The sequence below is a fragment of the Schistocerca serialis genome, chromosome 10 (genome assembly GCF_023864345.2).
Source record: "Schistocerca serialis cubense isolate TAMUIC-IGC-003099 chromosome 10, iqSchSeri2.2, whole genome shotgun sequence".
In the NCBI taxonomy this organism is placed as follows: Eukaryota; Metazoa; Arthropoda; class Insecta; order Orthoptera; family Acrididae; genus Schistocerca; species Schistocerca serialis.
Window position 1 is genome coordinate 97,478,849 of NC_064647.1, and position 22,436 is coordinate 97,501,284.

Sequence of the window (22,436 nt, forward strand, 5' to 3'; positions counted from 1 at the left end):
AAGTGATGATAGTGCTGAAGAAGAAGAAGAAGAAGAAGAAAATGACGCCAATGATAATGATGCTAAAAGTATAAGTGATGGGATTCCGAATGGAAACATAGGCAATGATAGGAGGAAATTTTTGAAAAAAATGTGAGAATATGTTCTTAGAAGTAAACCCACCCTTTATTTTAAGTAGAATGAGATTTAAAGAAATTGTTGATGGTATACAGTGACCAGCCACAAATTGTTTCTAGGTTACTTTATTCAAAAAATACCATTACCAGTTTCATATTTTTCAAAATTCATTATCAGATAGTTTTTTCTTTCATGTTTAGTTTTTTTTCTTTAATGCTTTTATCAAAACAAATTATACATGGGTTTCCCGTGAGTTTCCCTAGGAGAAACAATAATTCACAATTACAAACGTGTAACCAAAATAGTTGCACAACAGATTTGTGCCGGAATACAACTTATATGAAATTTCCATCTGGTGCATTTATTTTTGCAGTTTTCTTGAATTGAAATACACTCTCAAGAATGTTTTTTTACAGTCACAAATGTTGCAGTGCTTTTTAAACCACTTTCATTTGGCCACAAAATGAATTTTCAATGTGCACAACATGTTTTGATTTGCAACATATCAAACAAAATACACAGTTAACAAAGTAGAGGAGTGTCAAAGATGCTGCAATGCAATGATACCAAGATACTCCATTATTTTTGGGGATAGGCAGCCTAAATTACTGTTATGTTAGGTTGAAAAAGTACTTTACTTTAAATCTAGTGCATTAAATCCAAACAGAAATAATAAATATGTGGGATTTTGTGAATTATATCATATTTTATATAATGATAGAGATACAAATGTGGGCAAGAAGTGAATGAAAACTGTATGTACTATTTGAACATTGATGATGATAATACATTAAAATTTATTAGTATTTAGTGCCATGAAGAATACTGACTATTGTAAGAACATGCAATATTATAAGATCAGGTACTTGATCTACAAATAGGTGTACAAATATTATTTATATTGGAGTACAGAAAGTACTTTCTGGAAGTTTTTCAGGAAAGGAGTGTTAGCCAATTCATTCTGCTCATTAATGACATTATCAGGGGAAGTGTTTTTGTGTGTATTTATTTCTATTTCCCTCCAACTTATCCGTAGTGAATCCTATTTCTGTTAAATATAATATTTTCTTGTTGCTTTCAGTGTTTTTTACTGAATGGTTTTCTTCTGCAATGTGAGCTGCAACTGTAAATTTGTTGAAGTTCCCAAGCCTTAAGGCATCAAAGTGTCATTCTGCCTCTTTGACTAATGTAGAATTTTGGGCATGAAACATATTGGAGCTCATATATTCTGATTTCCCCCCCCCCCCTCCCCTCCCCCCCATGAACCATGGACCTTGCCGTTGGTGGGGAGGCTTGCGTGCCTCAGCGATACAGATAGCCGTACCATAGGTGCAACCACAACGGAGGAGTATCTGTTGAGAGGCCAGACAAACGTGTGGTTCCTGAAGAGGGGCAGCAGCCTTTTCAGTTGTTGCAAGGGCAACAGTCTGGATGATTGACTGATCTGGCCTTGTAACAATAACCAAAACGGCCTTGCTGTGCTGGTAATGCGAACGGCTGAAAGCAAGGGGAAACTACAGCCGTAATTTTTCCCGAGGGCATGCAGCTTTACTGTATGATTAAATGATGATGGTGTCCTCTTGGGTAAAATATTCCGGAGGTAAAATAGTCCCCCATTCGGATCTCCGGACGGGGACTACTCAAGAGAATGTTGTTATCAGGAGAAAGAAAACTGGCCTTCTACGATTTGGAGCGTGGAATGTCAGATCCCTTAATCGGGCAGGTAGGTTAGAAAATTTAAAAAGGGAAATGGATAGGTTGAAGTTAGATATAGTGGGAATTAGTGAAGTTCGGTGGCAGGAGGAACAAGACTTCTGGTCAGGTGACTACAGGGTTATAAACACAAAATCAAATAGGGGTAATGCAGGAGTAGGTTTAATAATGAATAGGAAAATAGGAATGCGGGTAAGCTACTACAAACAGCATAGTGAACGCATTATTGTGGCCAAGATAGATACGAAGCCCACACCTACTACAGTAATACAAGTTTATATGCCAACTAGCTCTGCAGATGACGAAGAAATTGAAGAAATGTATGATGAAATAAAAGAAATTATTCAGATTGTGAAGGGAGATGAAAATTTAATAGTCATGGGTGACTGGAATTCGAGTGTAGGAAAAGGGAGAGAAGGAAACATAGTAGGTGAATATGGATTGGGGCTAAGAAATGAAAGAGGAAGCCGCCTGGTAGAATTTTGCACAGAGCACAACATAATCATAACTAACACTTGGTTTAAGAATCATGAAAGAAGGTTGTATACATGGAAGAAACCTGGAGATACTAAAAGGTATCAGATAGATTATATAATGGTAAGACAGAGATTTAGGAACCAGGTTTTAAATTGTAAGACATTTCCAGGGGCAGATGTGGACTCTGACCACAATCTATTGGTTATGACCTGTAGATTAAAACTGAAGAAACTGCAAAAAGGTGGGAATTTAAGGAGATGGGACCTGGATAAACTGAAAGAACCAGAGGTTGTACAGAGTTTCAGGGAGAGCATAAGGGAACAATTGACAGGAATGCGGGAAAGAAATACAGTAGAAGAAGAATGGGTAGCTTTGAGGGACGAAGTAGCGAAGGCAGCAGAGGATCAAGTAGGTAAAAAGACGAGGGATAGTAGTAATCCTTGGGTAACAGAAGATATATTGAATTTAATTGATGAAAGGAGAAAATATAAAAATGCAGTAAATGAAGCAGGCAAAAAGGAATACAAACGTCTCAAAAATGAGATCGACAGGAAGTGCAAAATGGCTAAGCAGGGATGGCTAGAGGACAAATGTAAGGATGTAGAGGCCTATCTCACTAGGGGTAAGATAGATACTGCCTACAGGAAAATTAAAGAGACCTTTGGAGATAAGAGAACGACTTGTATGAATATCAAGAGCTCAGATGGAAACCCAGTTCTAAGCAAAGAAGGGAAAGCAGAAAGGTGGAAGGAGTATATAGAGGGTCTGTACAAGGGCGATGTACTTGAGGACAATTATGGAAATGGAAGAGGATGTAGATGAAGATGAAATGGGAGATATGATACTGCGTGAAAAGTTTGACAGAGCACTGAAAGACCTGAGTCGAAAGAAGGCCCCCGGAGTAGACAACATTCCATTGGAACTACTGACGGCCTTGGGAGAGCCAGTCCTGACAAAACTCTACCATCTGGTGAGCAAGATGTATGAAATAGGCGAAATACCCTCACACTTCAAGAAGAATATAATAATTCCAATCCCAAAGAAAGCAGGTGTTGACAGATGTGAAAATTACCGAACTATCAGTTTAATAAGTCACAGCTGCAAAATACTAACACGAATTCTTTACAGACAAATGGAAAAACTAGTAGAAGTCAACCTCGGGGAAGATCAGTTTGGATTCCGTAGAAACACTGGAACATGTGAGGCAATACTGACCTTACGACTTATCTTAGAAGAAAGATTAAGGAAAGGCAAACCTACGTTTCTAGCATTTGTAGACTTAGAGAAAGCTTTTGACAATGTTGACTGGAATACTCTCTTTCAAATTCTAAAGGTGGCAGGGGTAAAATACAGGGAGCGAAAGGCTATTTACAATTTGTACAGAAACCAGATGCCAGTTATTAGAGTCAAGGGACATGAAAGGGAAGCAGTGGTTGGGAAGGGAGTAAGACAGGGTTGTAGCCTCTCCCCGATGTTGTTCAGTCTGTATATTGAGCAAGCAGTAAAGGAAACAAAAGAAAAATTCTGAGTAGGTATTAAAATTCATGGAGAAGAAATAAAAACTTTGAGGTTCGCCGATGACATTGTAATTCTGTCAGAGACAGCAAAGGACTTGGAAGAGCAGTTGAATGGAATGGACAGTGTCTTGAAAGGAGGATATAAGATGAACATCAACAAAAGCAAAACGAGGATAATGGAATGTAGTCTAATTAAGTTGGGTGATGCTGAGGGAATTAGATTAGGAAATGAGGCACTTAAAGTAGTAAAGGAGTTTTGCTATTTGGGGAGCAAAATAACTGATGATGGTCGAAGTAGAGAGGATATAAAATGTAGGCTGGCAATGGCAAGGAAAGCGTTTCTGAAGAAGAGAAATTGTTAACATCCAGTATTGATTTAAGTGTCAGGAAGTCATTTCTGAAAGTATTCGTATGGAGTGTAGCCATGTATGGAAGTGAAACATGGACGATAAATAGTTTGGACAAGAAGAGAATAGAAGCTTTCGAAATGTGGTGCTACAGAAGAATGCTGAAGATTAGATGGGTAGATCACATAACTAATGAGGAAGTATTGAATAGGATTGGGGAGAAGAGAAGTTTGTGGCACAACTTGACCAGAAGAAGGGATCGGTTGGTAGGACATGTTCTGAGGCATCAAGGGATCACCAATTTAGTATTGGAGGGCAGCGTGGAGGGTAAAAATCGTAGAGGGAGACCAAGAGATGAATACACTAAGCAGATTCAGAAGGATGTAGGTTGCAGTAGGTACTGGGAGATGAAAAAGCTTGCACAGGATAGAGTAGCATGGAGAGCTGCATCAAACCAGTCTCAGGACTGAAGACCACAACAACAACAACAACAATATTCTAATTTATTGTAGGGAGGCCTTGGAAAGATTTACGTCATTTTTTGTTGTAGTTTACTATTAGTAGAGAAGCTGATATTAGTATTTTTCTTTTTAGATAAGTTTGCAATTTGTTATGATATTGGGCCTATGTATGGGATAACTGTGTATTTATGTTTGACTTCTGCAGGAAGCTGATGTCTTTTGGATTGAATACCGACTAAACTGTTGTTCTGTGGTGCTGTGGCGTTTGTTTTTATTTTGTTGTGGAGTTTTTCTATTATGATACGATTATAGCCATTACTATACACAACTGTTTCAATTAAAGTGATTTTATCTGTGTGATTCAAAGGTACCTTTTACATTCAGTGTACCATGGCCCTGAAATATGACATTTTTTGTTGGCTGGGATGACATAAGGAGTTGTCGATGTTGACATCTGTGGTGATGGGTTTCCTGTAGATGATAAACTGATGTTTACGGTTAATGCTACAGATTTTAAGATCAAGAAAATTTTTGCTCTTATTTGGTTCATGCTCAACAGTGAACTTAATATTTTTATGCCTTTTACTGAGGTCTGTTGCCAGTGCATAAATTTCACTGTTTGTGCTATCAAAAAACAGGATTGTATCATCAACTTATCTTTTGCACTATAATACTTTCTTTGCAATTTATCGATTAGCTGAGAAATATTTCTGTTTCCAGAATGAGATTTTCACTCTGCAGCGGAGTGTGCGCTGATATGAAACTTCCTGGCAGATTAAAACTGGGTGCTGGACCGAGACTCGAACTCAGGACCTTTGCCTTTCACAGGCCAGTGGTAGAGCACTTGCCCGTGAAAGGCAAAGGTCCCGAGTTTGAGTCTCGGTCCGGCACACCATTTTAATCTGCCAGGAAGTTTAATATTTCTGTTCTTTGTGGTTGATGTAAATGTCAGCTATTATACCAACTAAGCTGCTTCCCACTGCCAAGCCATCATGTTGTTAGTAAAACTTGTTGTTGAAGCTACAAAAATTGTGCTTCAGGATGAGTGTGAGTATTTCTATGAATTCATAGGTCTCTGCAGTACTAATTTTCTTATACCTAAGCAGATTTTTTTCTTATATTGTTAACAGTCTCTTTAACAGGAATGTTTGTGTACAGATTGACTATGTCAAGTGATACGAATTTAGCTGTGGGTGGGATGTGGATGTCTTCAACAGAGGCTATGAGCACATGGGTGTTGTGTATGGTAGTGCTATTTTCAAAGTACAATATTTGGGAATGAGGTCTTCCAGCTTACGGCTTATAAAATATGCAGGTCTGCTACTTTAATTAACTACAGGGAGAATAGGACAGCTTTCTTTATGTATCTTTGGCTGTGCACATACTTCTAGTGCTGAGGATTCATTGTTATACAGCTACACATTTCATATGTATTCGGAAGAAAGTTACTGTTACTTAGAAGCTTACAAAGTTTGGTTTGTAATTTCCTTGTGGGGTCAGACTTTATTTCAGTAATGTTGTTGCTATGGAAAAATTGTGTTTTCTCTATATATCCTTTTTATGTAATATGACAAATCATTAAATGCAACTCACATTACAGAAGAAAACCATACAGTAACTAAACACTAGAAGTAACATGAAAATATTGCATTTAACAGAAATATGTTAGAGAAAATAGAAATACACACACACAAAAACACTTTCTCTGATAATATCCTAAATGAACAGACTGAATTGGCCAACACTAATTTCCTGAAAAACTTCCAGAAAGTACTTTCTATGCTCCAATATAAACACTTACCTGCAGATCAAGTAACTAATCATATTGTATGTTCCTACAATAGTCAATATTATTTATGGCACTAAATACTAATAAATTTTAATGTATTATAATCATCAATGTTCAAATATAACATAAGGATTTCACATGCTTCTTGACCACATCTGTATCTCCTATGTTACAAAAAATAAGACTGTAGTGCTGTAATCAAAAAAAGAATGTATTTATCATTTCTGTCTGCATTTAATGCACTCAATTTAAAACACTTTTTCGATGTAACATAAAAGTAACTTATGCTTCATTTCCTAAAAAATATGTCTTGTCTTGGTATCATTGGATTGCAGCATCTTTGACACTCGTGTACTTTGTAAACCATGTATTTGGTTTCATATGTTGTAAATCAAAACATGTTGTGCACATTGAAAACTCATTTTGTGACTGAACAAAAGTGGTTAACAATGCAGTCCATTGTTTCTGGCTGTGAAAATACAAACATCCTTGAGAATGCATTTCACTGAAAGAAAACTGCAAAAACAAATGTGCCAGGTGGGCACTGCATCTCAGTTGCATTCAATTACAAATCTGCAGTGCAATCATTTTGATTACACATTTGTGACTGAATAACTGTTCACGCTAGAGCAGCTTGCAAGAAACCAATGTATAGTTTGTTTTGGTGAAAGCACGAAAAAAAACGTTCTGATGATGAGTTGTAAAAATTTAAAACCAGTAACGGTAGATTTCAGTAAAGCAACCTAAAATCATTTTGTGGCTGGTTGCTGTAATCATCAACTATTTATTTCATGTAACAGTCTCGGTCTCCAATCATGTCTTTGACAAAATTGCAGAAATAGATTTGTTTATTGGGCATTAATGGCAGCTTTTGCTATAATAGGTTTTTAATTGATTTCACGTTTGCTGGCACCAGTATCCCTTCTCCTGCAGTGAAAGGATACATTCCATGTATGGGACATGTGGGTAGAATGGGACTATTTTTCACAATATTTTATTGCTGATGATGGAAGGAAAAGAATTTACTAACATGAGCTAAGCTGAAATTACTGGCAAGTCACTGCAATTGACTGTGAATGAAATGTATGTGTTTTTAAAAGTCAGCAAACTAATGTATTGTCTTTAATACTCAAGAATAACAACGTACTTGAAAAACTCAGCACAGGTGGCAGCTATAGCCAACCAGTTTATACAAAATAGATATTTTGCTATCTAAAGTAATGAAAAAGTAGTCAATGACCACAGCACCTCAGAAGAAGAGGAAAACAAACTTTGGAAATTTAGATCCTTAATGGACAGAGTGAAAGAAGGATGTATAAAACTACCACAAGAAACCACTTTGGCCATTGGAAAACAGATTATTTTGTTTACAGGCGTCTGCACTGTTAAGCAGTTTGCTCAAGGCAAGCCCAATCATTAGGGATTAAAGAAATTTGTTTTGGCTTCTCCTATAGGATTTGTTATGGATTTGTAGGTGTACCTGGGAAAAGAACATTTCCTTGTTCTACAGATGACAATAATCTGGGTGTTCGAGTGTCCGCAGCACTTAGGCAATTTGAAACAGTCACTTATCTTCTTTGATAAGTATTTTATTTTACTGTCTACTGGAAACCCTAGAAGGAAAGGGCATTGCATGTTCAGAAACAATTATGAAATTTTGAGCACCACCAGAAACACACCTCACAGCAGATAAAATTTTAAGCAAAATGCCCAGGGGGCTCTTCAGTCTGTATGGCAAGACAATGTACTGTGTGTGATAAAATGGTACGACCTGAAGTCCATTCTGCTTGCATCTACAAAACTAAGTGTACAGCCTGAGAATAAACAGTTAAAAATAAAATAAATAATTTAATTTAGATTCAGGTGACAAGAAATTACTTGTGTCTCAATACAATTTCAACATGGGAGGCATAAACCTTGCCGACAACATGATCAGCTATTACAGGGACAACGCTAAAACAAAAGGGTGGACTGTAAGAAATATTTTTCATTCTCTTGATTAGTAATTGCAAACATCTTTGTGCAATATATGGTGAACACGATTAAACTAAATGAGCCTGAAAAGAATATTCTGCAGTTCATGGCTTGCAAGATAACTTTGGCAAAGGAATTCGTAGAAAAAGATTATGATACTTTCCTTGACACATATAACAGAGACAATGATAAATGAAAATAGAAGAGAAGTAATGACGATTGTACAGCACCAAAGAGGAGGAAAAACAATCTTCCAGTCACAATGGGAAAAAAAAAGTGTTCGTTGTGAGGACAGTGGTTGCAGAAAAATAAAAAAAAGTGTCAAACTTGTGAACCATATTTTTCTCTCTGCATACTGCATAAAAACTGTTTTTCAGAGGTGCATGAGAGACTATTTTGGGAAAGAGTTAATGATCTGTAGTGTTGTGTTTAGTGTAACATATTTTTGATATATTTTTCTTAAGCTTAAATTATAAATGTTACATTTCCTTTACATTTTATTACTAATGACTTTCATACTGTGCAGGTAACAACTTACATTTACACAACAAAACAAATATAAGTTAAAGATCTTGATAAAATATGCAATCAATTCATTTTGGAAGAAATATACGCAAGCTCACTCATCCCTGTATGTCAAGGAAGAACTCTTTTTAAGTCCAGCAATATCTATCTATTCGAACCTAATGTCCACCACTTTAATCCTCCTCGTACCACTGGGCCCCACAAGCACACTGCAAATGCACATATCCTTGTTTTCAAAAATATTATTTTCAAAATGTATTATTTTCTCACTCTGAGTCCACTGTATCCAAAGATATTTACAACACATTAAAATTTATACATCATTTTTGCACTGAGTACCACTGGGGTCAATATGACCCCATATACACATTGGAAATATGTATCTCCCTTGTTTTCAAAGTTACTATTTTCAAAATATGCACAATGGAGATACATATCTCTTGTTTTCAGAGCACCTATTTTCGAAATATATGACTTTCTCCCTGTAACTCAGTTGTATCCAATAATGTTTTCTTCAGTATTATATTTACAACATACTGTATTAAAATTTATTCATTGTTTATCACACTGAATACCACTGGGGAATTTTTTTTTTATTCTTGAATGTAACATTTATGAAAATACAATAATGACTGTTGCATTAAACAGTTGTAATGTATATTATTATGTTAGATCATTAAAATACTGCCAATACATCCAGTGTAAATTACAATCGAACTCAGTGAAACAAAAAAATCTTGGCAGTACAACAGTTAATATGTCGTTTGTAATGATCTAACACAGTTCTGAGAATTTCATTATTAATACGTTGGTAAAATAGCTCTGATCCTCAAGAGATTAAGTTCTCATGTAATGCTACTTCATTATTTTCATTCAATCATTAATTCATTCACACAAACTCTGATCTGAAAATTCCACCATCAAATGAGTCTTCCTTCTGACATGTGGACTAAGTGAAGTTATACATTAATAGGTGGAAGCAAACTTTCCTGGCTAAACCACAAACAAGTATGACTAGTGCTAATCTACTAAAACTGGTTTTAATGAGAATTACTTCTAAATTATTTTATAGGCTCCCCATAAAATGTGAACCCTGGCAAGGTGGGGGTGGCTTATGTGCTTCAATGATACAAAAGCCATACTGTAGATACATCCACAACAGAAGGGTATCTGTGGAGGGGCCAGACTAACTCGTGGTTCCTATAAGCCTTCACAGTAGCTGCAGGGGTAACAGACTGGACAATCGAATGATCTGGCCTTGCAAAATTATCTAATATGGCCTTGATGTGCTTGATGCAAATGGCTGAAAGCAGGGCAAACTACACGTCTTCCTCCCCGAAGGCATGCAGTTCTAAAGCATGGCTTAATAGTGATGGCATCCACACACTCAGATAAAATATTCTGGAGGTAAAATAGTCATTCATTTGGATCCCTGGAAGGGGACTACTTATGAGGATATTGTCATGAGGAAAAACAAAACTGGGGTCCTGTAAGTATGTACGTTAGATAATTTAAATGGGGAAGTCAGATATAGTGGCAATTAGCAAAGTGTGGTGGCCAGAAGAACAAGATTTTTAGTCAGGTGAGTAGTACAGGATCAAATAGAGATAATGTGGGAGTGGGTCTAATAATAAATGATAAACTGCAGATGTGGGTGAAATGAAGCGAACACCCACCACAGTAACCCACGTAGTCTACTTGGCAGATGATGAAGAGTTTGAAAGCTGGAAGATGAAATAAAGGAAATTACTCAGACAGTTCAAAGACATGAAAATTTAATTGTGATGGGTGACTGGAGTTCAATAATAGGAGGAGATCTACGGGGACAAGGAATGAAAGAGGAAGCTACATGGTAGAATCATTGCTCTTTATCTGAGAACCATCTATGAAGGTTGAGTACAGAAAAGAAACCGGGAGAGACTGGAATGTTTTGGATCGACTGCGTAATAGTAAGACAGATTTTGAAACCATACTTTAAACTGCAAAAAATATCCAAGGGCAGATGTGGTCTGACTATAATTTACTGGTTATCAACTGAAAGATTGCAGAAACATAGGAAATTAAGGAGACAGGACATGAACAAGTTGAAAGAACCAAAGATTGTTGAGCATTTTGGAGGGAGCTTTAGGCAATGACTGACTGAAACAGGGGAATGGAATGCAACAAAAGATGAATGGGTAACTTAAGAGACATGAAACTGTGGAGACAGCACAGGTTGAAATAGGTAAAAGACAAGGCCTTGTAAGAATCCTTGGATAACTCAGGAAATACTTAATTTAATTGATGAAAGCAGAAAATATAAAAAATCTGAAAGGTCAAAGGTGCTGTACCTGCAAGTTGCTGGATACCAGTGCAAACGACATAGAAAGGGTGAGAAACAATGACCACACAAGGCGGGAAGACCGTCTGGGGTTAGGACTCAAACCCACGCCAGAGTTGAGCAACGGGGCACATGAATGGTGGACCCAACACAACAAGAGCAAGTCAATAGCAATCTAGGATACAATAAAGTGCGACAAACTTTTGAAACAATGCTGTTGACAGATCAAGAACGAGCCACAATCCAAATCGAGACCAGAGTGGAAAACCAATATCAAGTGAAGTCACCGGCGAGCAGTAAGTAGTATAGTGGAGATAGTAATGAATGCTGTCAGATGAAGTACACGACTGACAGAGTGGTCGAGAAGCGGCAGTATTTATGCCAGCCGCAAGGGACACTACTGGCTGGTGTATTCACGTTGCGGGACGGTGGCACACTCACTAGACGTGTGCAGTGCCACGGTGACAGTGTCCTCTATCAGCCATCAAGATCCATTTGTTCCAGGAGACATTCAACTTCCATGTGGCCCGATACCAGTTATGTATATTAGGTTTTATGGAAAGGAAACAACTTGTGGACAATATTAGTGTAACAGAAGAGTAAAAAGGTGACGACGAAATAAGAGATACAATATGGTGTGAAGAATCTGACAGAGCACTGAAAGACCTGTCAAAACACGATCCCTGGAGTAGATGGCATTTGGTCAGAAATATCGAGATCCTTGGGAGAGCCTGCCATGACAAAACTTTCTCACAAAGTGTCCAAGTTTTGGGTATGCAAGCAAAATGGATTTCTGGTCATAACACTTTAACACACACAGTACATTGTCTTGCCTTACAGACTCATCAGAGATCCCCTGTGCATCCTGCTTAAAATTTTATCTGCTGTGAGATGTACTTCCAGTGGTGCTCAAGATTTCATAATTGTTCCTGAACCTGCAATGCCTTTTCTTGCTAGAATTTCCAGTAGAGATGGTGAAGTAAAATATCTATCAAAGACGATAATGCCAAAAGTTTTGGAAACTTTTTTAAAGGTGCTGTGGAAGGTAGAATGACACAGCAAGTACCCCACTTTTCAGTCAGAGACTTTTAAATAAACAGGAACATATTCACATTTCTGTGCTCTGATAGGAGCATTTTTCCGCTGGCTAATATATATTTTACGTGTTTGGAACCATTTTCTGGAATTGTGTACCCTTGAATGGTAGCGTAATGTGGACAAAAAGAAATGCTAAAAATTAGATGGACAGATCCATTAGGTATTGAAGATGTACAGATTTAAACGGGGGTAAGAAAGACATTTTTGGCTAAATCTGACAAAGACAGGACAGGTTGACAAGACACATGATGCAACAAAGAATTGCTGATTTGGTAATGGGAGACTGTAGGAGGAGTAAAAATTGCAGAGGGACACCAAGGTACAAATAAAGAAAGCAGGTTCGAATGGATGTAGGCTGCAGCAGTTACATGGAGATGAAAAGGCTATTGTGGAGAGCTGTCTCAAACCCACCTATAAACTGAAGAAACAACAAACTTGTATATTATGACATAAAAATACCTACGCTGCTCAGGAGCTGTTTTTATCCAATCCTTCAAAGGAAACTCTTAGGTCACATACAAAGAACAGTAACAGCTGTCAGTATACTGACGAAGTGAAAAATCTATGTAATGCGAATAAATGTTAGGGATGTAAATTCTCTGTGACTCTAAGTCCATTATTTTGATAAATTTTATGAAGAATGACTGGTGAGGCACTGTTCTACTTCATTTTTGAAAATCTAAGGATTTTCAATTTCTTGCCTGATGTCCACTGGTAAAAATCTATTAAATTTTTGCGCCAGAGTATAAAACTACAGTATGTGTAGTCTGTAGGGAAATTATTGTTACTTCTAATACTGTGGTTGTAAACTGCAGCTAATTTCATCCTAAATTCACTCTTATTATTAGTAATTGGAGTACGTGCACTGCCAAATCGGTTCTACTAGTACGCTGCTTGACAACTGCTAAGAAACAGAGACTTTGTTGGGCAGGAATAATCACAGGCACTGATGAAGGACATGAAACACAGTGCACAAGTAATTGAGATGGAGTGATACATTTATATAGATTTCACCACATGAGAAAATGTGATAATAGTCATGCATAATGTTCCTGTTTGATCCAGATACGACTCAATATAAAGGGACTCTCAGTTAGGAATATGCCCTCCTTGAGCAGTGATACCCATTTTGCATCTGATATTCATGCTAGTTACCAAACTGTTGAGGAGTCGTTGGGGGGTATTGTCCCACTCCTCTCTCAAGGCAATTTTCAGTTCTTGTACAGTTTGGGGAGGGGATGGTCGCTGAGGAACATGTCTGCCAATAGCATCCCAGGCATGATCCATAGTGTTCAGGTCCAAGCAGTAAACAGGTTATTCCGTAAATTCCATATCTTCACTTTCTAGTGTTTCCGGCACCTCACTAATCCCGTGTGGGCGGGCACTGTCAGGACCTACTGCACCCCTGAACAGACATGATCATAATCATTTGCCATGGTAAAGTGGCAGTCATTGGTGAACATCACTCTGGACCACTGTTGCTGAACCCACCCAACATGCTTCCTACACTAATGAACTATCTCTTGACAATGCTGTGGTTGAAATGAGGTGCATTTAACAGGTTTCCCAGAATACAACCCAATGAGATGTCTGTCCCTTGGTGTCACTAGGGTTGCATATATCGGTTCTCTTGCAGTATGGTGATCCATCTATGATCACCAGTTTGCTTTCACATAGCATTTCCACCTTCAGTGGCCTTTTCTAATCACGAGATGACACTTTTAGGCATACCAATTACTTTGGCTACAATAGTGATATCTGACAAGCTTCGAGCCATCCAACTGATAGTCCATGATTGCAAGCTCTCAAAGGATGTCTTGCAGGCTTGGTGTTGTAACAGATGGAATATTGCCCTAATTGGATCCACTACAACCTTCATTAAATACCACACCGCGTGAATTGCCAAATGCATACAAGACATTCATGCACAGGCTTCGATGTAGTTTACCTTTTACTATCATTGGTCACATGTTCCATAGCAATTGCAAGTTGTTCCCGAGCAAGTATCAGCTGTTCCCTACCAGTGTCAAGCAGTGTATGTAGGCGCACAGACCTGTCTCCGTTCTGGGCGTGGCCGCTTGGCATCTGGTTCGCCACAGTCCGGTGTCCTTTTTGTCAGCTTCTGAACTTTCAGAACATGCTTTCTCGATGAATAATGTTGCTTCGCTTGAAATGGGGACCCAAACTGAAATAGAAAATACAACTGCTTCATTGTGTGCTTCCAATCAACTCCAACATAGCAATGTTGTGTGTAAAATTACTAAAGACAGAATTAATTCACTGGAAACAGTGAGTCTACAAAGTTATTCCAAATCGTATCATTACGGCTGAAACATTGAGTCTATTGAATCTGGAAAACATTTTTTTAAATATGAAACATTTTGAAAACTGAGAATACAATAATGTGGAATTGATTATAAAACATCACTTTTATTACATGTGAATAATGACACATGATCTCTGGCATAATTCACACCACAAATTATTTGTAAGACATTGCGTGCAAAAACTATCATAACAGTTCTATAAAAGGTCACAAAACAAAAATGAGGAAACTACATGGACATCAATTTACTACATAACACTCCCAATGAAAAAAAGCATGTCACTCTAGTTCCTAAAACAGCAAGAGTTACAAAATAAGCAACACTGATTCCAAAAAGAGATATCATGTTCAGATGCAGTACCCATAGTGAAATAAGCACTTGAAGTAAAGTGATTCAGCATCATGTATTATCTTCAACTTATTTGAGAGATAAAAGTTTTCAACATATGAAATACTGGATATTTAGTTTCTTAATTGAGGAATTAAGTGTTATTACATCCTATATAAAAAGCAGGAAAAATAATACCTCAACAAAATATTCTTCATGACAAGTTAAATTTATAAACTATGGTACTCTCATTCATGAAACAATGAAGACTGAAGACAGTCCTTCACAAATATTCTTAAATATATGTCTTAGAATTAGAAATGTAACCATCAGTGTATTCCACATAACAAATGTTAATAATTTTTATGGAGAGGTAGAAACTTCAGAATAATAAGCTTATGTATGCTGACAAATATGCACCTCAAAAATTTATCAGTAAGAGTTAAACAAATTTGATATAGTTCTTGCAAGTAGCCCCACATTTTAGAAATTTTAGTCATGTGTAATTATTTACCTAAGGAAGTTTACTGTTAGGAAATTTAAAAGGAAATAAGCAAGGAAAGTTAGTAGCTACCATTCCCAATAACAAAACAACCATACAAACATTAAGAAATGTCTACCATCTTCTCTGCACAATCACCTCTCCCTTATTATTTAATTATCCACAAAAGCCTCTGAACATTCTGTACCTTTTTTTCGCTACTGAAGCTTAATTCATTACAAATGCTATGAAGCAAAGTTGTGACTGTAAGAGCAAGAAAGGAAATCATCCAGATCCACCCGTTCTGGATTCTTCCCAGATTGTAACATCCTTGCTCTACACCTCAATCAAGAAAAACCTATAAATAATGTAGAGAATTGTCAGTCATAACTCCATTAATAAATAAGTTGGCTTCATGCTGCATGAATCAAGAGCACTGTTGCCATACAAGCAGTGTCAGTGACAAGCATCTACAGTTTTTGGTAATATTTCTTTCTTTCATACACTACATGGACAAGTGTCACAGTAAAGACATCATTTTGAATGCGCAATTGTATGAATGGTCTTTTATTACCACCAGTTTCAATCTACCTTGATCATCTCCATAATACTTTAACTATTATACATCTGTGATGTACTGTCAAGCAGTCTTGGCATGCAAGATGAGTATTTGTATATTCTCATTCCATTCACTCCAAGTGGGCATCTAACAATGTGTATGGTTGTATTCAAGAACAGTCAACAATACAGAGGTTTGCCTGCAGATTGTGGTCTCTCCTTTTCAGCAGATTTATTACTTTAATGTCTTTTTCATTACTATGTAATGTTTATTTCGGTCTTTAACAGAGGAACACATGAAATCTTAGCTATAATGTGTATGGAACCACAAAACGGAATGGTTGTGGTAAGTTCCTACGGGACCAAACTGCTGAGATCATTGCTCCCTGGGCTTACACACTACTTAATCTAACTTAAACTAGCTTAAGCTAAGGACAAAACACACACACACACACACACACACACACACACACGCCCAAGGGAGGACTCGAGCCTCCAATGGGGTGAGCCACGCGAACTGTGGCAACATGCCTCAGACCGCGCGGCGGAACCGTAAAATTACATGATACACATTTAATTTGTCATCATTAAAGTAAATACATATACATATGTATTCTGTAAATATTGTAATATTATTTTGTTCATATGCTCATTACTTTTATATCCATGCACAAACGTATATTCTGATACCACAGAGATAATCAATGTGTGTCAAAACAAGTTACAATAAAAGATCAATCATACAGTTTCGTGTTCAAAATAACTTTCCAAAAAATACTTAAAAGCTTTTTCTCAATGCCTCTTGAAAATGTTAACAAATGACAATGTAACAATAGCATGCAGTTACAGCCATAGGCTGAGAAACAGGATTCTAACTGGCAGTTACATAAAAGATGAACGTTACTGATGAGAGAAACTACATTTCACCCTCTCACATGCCTCCTTGGCAGTTCATTCATTCATTCATTCATTCATTCACACATTGTCTTCTGTAAATCCCATCATGAATGTGAGTCTTCACGAGTGTGGATCCAGTCAAATTGTATATTAAAAGGCAAAAGCAGCCACTGCAGGCTACTTCTAGATATGAGTTATTATGACTAGTGTTTTTTTACTCTCAATGATAATTATTAAGGTTAGGAATGTAAGTTGTAAGGGGTAATACTATCAATAGCGGTATGACAGTCACATGTACCACTGCTTCTCTGGAACATATGGTGTTGAGCATGCCTTTTTGGGCAGAAGGCATTCTCCTGGAGGTTTGTTTTGATCAACAATGCCAGAGACCATTCAAGCACCTCCCACGTGAGGTGATGGCCGGTATTGAGGTTTCATGTGGAACAATTGTATGCCAGTTGAGTTGCAGCAAAAAATATGAAGTTTGTAGATCATGATAAAATATAATTTTGGAAATTCTCTATCAAATGGAAGGCAAACTGATTAAACAGTTTATTTGCAGAGGTTGTGTGTAATTACACATGCAATCAGTCAACAAATTAGTATTGTCATTCTAAGTCAGTATTGTTTGTTGGGGCTACATTATTAATTCAAGGTCCGCCTCGGTAGCTGAGTGGTCAGCGTGACAGACTGTCAATCCTAAGGGTCCAGGTTCGATTCCCGGCTGGGTCGGAGATTTTCTCCGCTCAGGGACTGGGTGTTGTGTTGTCCTAATCATCATCATTTCATCCCCATCGACGCGCAGGTCGCCGAAGTGGCGTCAAATCGAAAGACCTGCACCAGGCGAACGGTCTACCCGCCGGGAGGCCCTAGCCACACGACATTTCATTTCATTTCATTTCATTTCATTAATTCAAGAAGTGTTAAGGCGTTGGTGAACAGTTACAGTGTGATAGTTTAAAATGAAAAAACAATACAGGAATGACAAACTTCAGTATGAAAGTGGATCTAAGTTCAATTGTTAATCTGAGCATATATGTACTTATCTGTTGTTAGGAAGTGTCTTACTTATGCACTCAATCAACAAAGTAAACAGTATGAACTATTGTGCTTTCAAAAGCAACCCTTTTATTTACAGTGAACAACTGATGACTTCAATATACGTAAAGAAAAGAGACTCATTTTCATTTTCGACAACACGGTCAGGTTTTGTACTAAGTGTGTTGTCTCTGTTAACCATCTATTACCCATGTCAAACTATCACAAAGAAAACCATTTAAATTGAGAATCAGCGCAATGTAGTGGGTGGGAGGTTACAAACATTTAGGAAGGACAGCTAAATTAAAGTGGCTGTGAATGGATCACAGAGGGATTTATAGGAGTCAAGGTGTTACACTTGCAATCTGAACTCTACTTCCCTTCATTATAAGAGGTGCACTTATTTATTTTGCATGAGCCTTAATTAACTTAATTTTGTGTTCTTGGTCTTGAAATACCTGATATATCATGGAACTGTGGCAGAGCGTTAAACAAACAGAGGGAACAAATGTATCACTTTCATTCCCCATGTTCCACAAATATCAAATGCACCACATTGTATTATACACTTGTATGTTTTGTGACAAGTTTTTTATAACTAAGAAATAAATATTTGTTTCAGATTTTTTTCTTTTTCCTTATTCTACATATGTGAAGATCATTTCACTTGAAGTGTATCTAATCTAATCCAATCCAACCCTTGTCTTCTGTACATGTTTGTGGCCTGAATATTAAATGCCTCAATACTGGTTTCCAGAAAAAGGGTACTGTATCCAGAAAGTTAACAAGTTAAACAAAAATGCATGTGTACATTCATTTAAGATATGCATAGACTTTTTTCCAAATACAGAATACAAAATGTTAATACAGTGTAGATCGCGCAATCCCATTATTTATATTGTTTTAACTCTTTTAAACAGAAAAAGGTCAACAGTCAGAGAGCAGACATAGCAATTCCTTTACTCAATATTCTGCATTGTCCTTAAATTTCTTTTTCTGGTTATTCTGGTACTCAGTTGCATAATGCTCTTACAATAATTCACATTCATAAACTGTAGCTACTTTTTCACCCCTGCTCATCCTCAGCACACAGCTGAATTACACTGAAGAATCAAAGAAACTGGTACACCTGTCTAATACTGTGTAGTGCCCCCATGAGTATGCAGAAGTGCCGCAACATGACGTCCATAAATCTGTAAGAGTATGAGGGGGTGGAGATCTCTTCTGGACAGCACATTGCAAGACATCCCAGATATGCTCAATAATGTTAACGTATCGGGAATTTGGTGGCCAGCAGAAGTGTTAAAAGTAAGAGGAGTGTTCCTAGAGCCACTCTGTAGCAATTGTGGATGTGTGAGGTGTCACAGTGAACTGCTGGAATAGCCGTAGTCTGCCGGAATGCACAATGCACATGAATGGATGCAGGTGATCAGACAGGATGCTTATGGGCATGTCACTTGTCAAAGTCGTATCTAGACATATCAGGGGTCTCATATCACTCCAACTGAACATACCCCACACCATTATACAGAGCTTCCACCAGCTTGAACAATCCCCTGCTGACATGCAGGGTCCATGGATTCATGAGGCTGTCTCCATACCCATACATGTCCACATCCATCCACTCGATACAATTTTAAAGGAGACTCATCTGGCCAGGCAAGATGTTTCCAGTCATCAACAGTCCAGTCTCGATGTTGATGGGCCCAGACGAGGTGTAAAGCTTTGAGGTGTACAGTCATCAAGGGTACATGAGTGGGCCTTCGGCTCCAAAAACCCATATCGATGATGTTTCACTGAATGGTTCGCACACTAACACTTGAATCTGTAGCAATTTGCGGAAGAGTCCCACTTCTGTCATGTTGAACGATTGTCTTCAGTCGTCGTCTGTCCCATTCTCGCAGCATCTTTTTCTGGCTGCAGTGATACTGGAGATATGATGTTTTACCAGATTTCTGATATTCACAGTACACTTCTGAAATGGGTGTATGGGAAAATCCCAACTTCATCGCTACCTCGGAGATGATGTGTCCCATTGCTCGTGTGCCGACTATAACACCACTTTCAAACTCACTTAAATCTTGTTAACCTGTCATTGCAGCAGTAGTAACCAATTTAACAACTGTGCCACACACTTTCTGTCTTATGTACGCATTGCCGACCACAGCACCATATTCTGCCTGTTTACACATCTCTGTATTTGAATATGCATGCCTATACCAGTTTCTTTGGTGCTTCAGTATATTTCTCCAGCCTTTGGCCTTTCTTTAATTTTACAGGCTAATTTTTGCAGAATCAAGAATTGAAACTACCAGCACTCATGACAGAAAAAGAGTACATCTTTTCCAACAGCCAAAACAATAACTAGCAAATGAAAGTTCATAGGAGAAACACAATACCTCAGTTTAAAAAATGTATTAAACAAGCCCTCATCTCCTGCAATATGTACCAAAACCACTGTTTTATAAAGCCATATTTATAAGGTTTTTTAATTTGGTTTTATGATATGACTAGCACAAACAAATTCACCACAATGATATTAACATTAAAAGTCCAAAAAATTTCTATGAAGTATGTCCAAAAAACACTTTCGTGAGAAATAAAAAAAAAAACAATTGCTGGCAGTTATTTATTTGAACAAAGGAAACATTAAATGACACATGCAAAGTGCAAATCAGTTGTGATGTGATGATGATGGTGATGACAAAAAAAGAAAGTAACTTTGTAAATAGTACAACTTAGTGGAGAAACAGTGCAAAAAAATCAGTTATAAAAGGCAAGGGGACTTCAGGTGTTTTCACATCTTTTTTCATTAATATTAGAGAAAATTACAACACTAAGAAAGAATTTTGTAAATGAATGTGTTTGAACTCCAAGGAGATGTACCTAAGAGATCAGAGAGGTGGCAACAGTGTCCTCCTGTTTGACCAGGAAGGTCCCTGTTATATCAAGCTCATTCAATGGAAAGTCACTAAATAAAGTGTAAACAGGAAAACAGATACAGCAGCAATTATAAACAATAAAATAAAATTACATGTGAAAAATCAGTTCCACTGAAAAAAATCTGTTGCCAAGTATGGAATTACTGATAAATTTTTAATTACCATCTCACCTCAAAGTGATATTTTACTTCAAGGTAAAACATATTTCATAAATGTCATTTCTATAATTAGATACAGAATATTTGTTCCAGTTATTCCAACTGTGTTTATAAAAATAAGAACCATAGTAAATTTCCCCTCCCACATGTAAATAAATGTCTCCTTTGCAACCAACACACCACCTCCATGAGAAAAGGTGTGATTCAGCATTGAGCGAGTTTCAGATGAGCCCCTAACCATGACATGGGCTTTTCATATCATATTTTGGTTCACACAGGGTATGAATGTAGGAAAGTGGGGCATCCACACTAGATCTGACAGCACCCCTAGAGTGTATATTTCTTTTTGAAATTTACTTTCAGACTACCATTACTTAGTAAATGTCAAAAATTCTTAACAGGATATTTTTACAAGTTCTTATTGCTTCAACATCAGTTTATGTTATGCTTATTTCTATGGAATAGTTAATATTGATGAGGACCTCAATATTTAAAATTTAATAGTATCATGTGCTCTAAAAATGTCTAATCAACTAACAAACTTTTGCTGAAACACTGACCTGTACTAAGTTATAGCACCAACTTTCTTGAAATTTGATTTTACTTAATATGCAGTAAGTATGAAGTGACTTTGATTTAAAGATTTCACCATTTACATAACAGCATAGTAATAAATACTGTGTCAATTATGCTACAAAACAGTAGGATCGAAATCATTAATATTTAAAAAGGGCATATGAATTGCTGACACATACAATCAAATGTATTTTAATTATATTATGATAATATCAGATTAGCATAAATCATACAAAATAACCCTATGTAAATAATTATTCAAGTATTGGTATAAATATGCTCTGATTTTGACTATATATTGTAGTGCCACAAAAGTAAACGACTGCACTCTTATTTCTACTGCATCTGTAACATATGGTTATGAAAGAGAAGAATGTATCTTTTGTATGAGTACTAGTTGGTAAAGCATAAGAATGGATTTCTTGACATGTGATTTCTATATTTCAAAATAGTTCACTGAATGACAAGACCGAGTCAAGTCCATCCAGTGCAAGTCATAGTCTGCCCATAGAGCTGGTCATAATATGAACATGTGGTGCGAGTCCGCAGTTGCAAGAGTGTCAACTTTGTGTGACTGCAATATCATTACATATTGTTCTTTAATTGTTAAGAAATAAAATGTATTATTTGATCTGTAGTAAAGATCAGTTACTGCCTTGTCTATTACATGGATACTTAGTTTCTGGTTCACTGTTGTGATACTGTAACTGGACTGCCCTACAATATTTATGCATTTAATGGCTGAACTTCATTTATTAGAAGTGAAAAATGTAACACACAAATATTTTAAATAC

At 37.0% G+C, this 22,436-nt stretch overlaps 1 protein-coding gene across 1 annotated transcript in view; it reads right to left on the reverse strand.

The window, feature by feature from the left end:
• The window catches only part of LOC126424933 (basic proline-rich protein-like), a 114,994-nt gene that overhangs the window by 30,386 nt on the left and 62,172 nt on the right, over positions 1-22,436 (reverse strand). Inside the window, exon 6 of the mRNA XM_050087780.1 lies at positions 14,392-14,523. Coding sequence (XP_049943737.1) covers positions 14,392-14,523 — 132 coding nt within the window. The remainder of the gene's footprint in view (positions 1-14,391; positions 14,524-22,436) is intronic.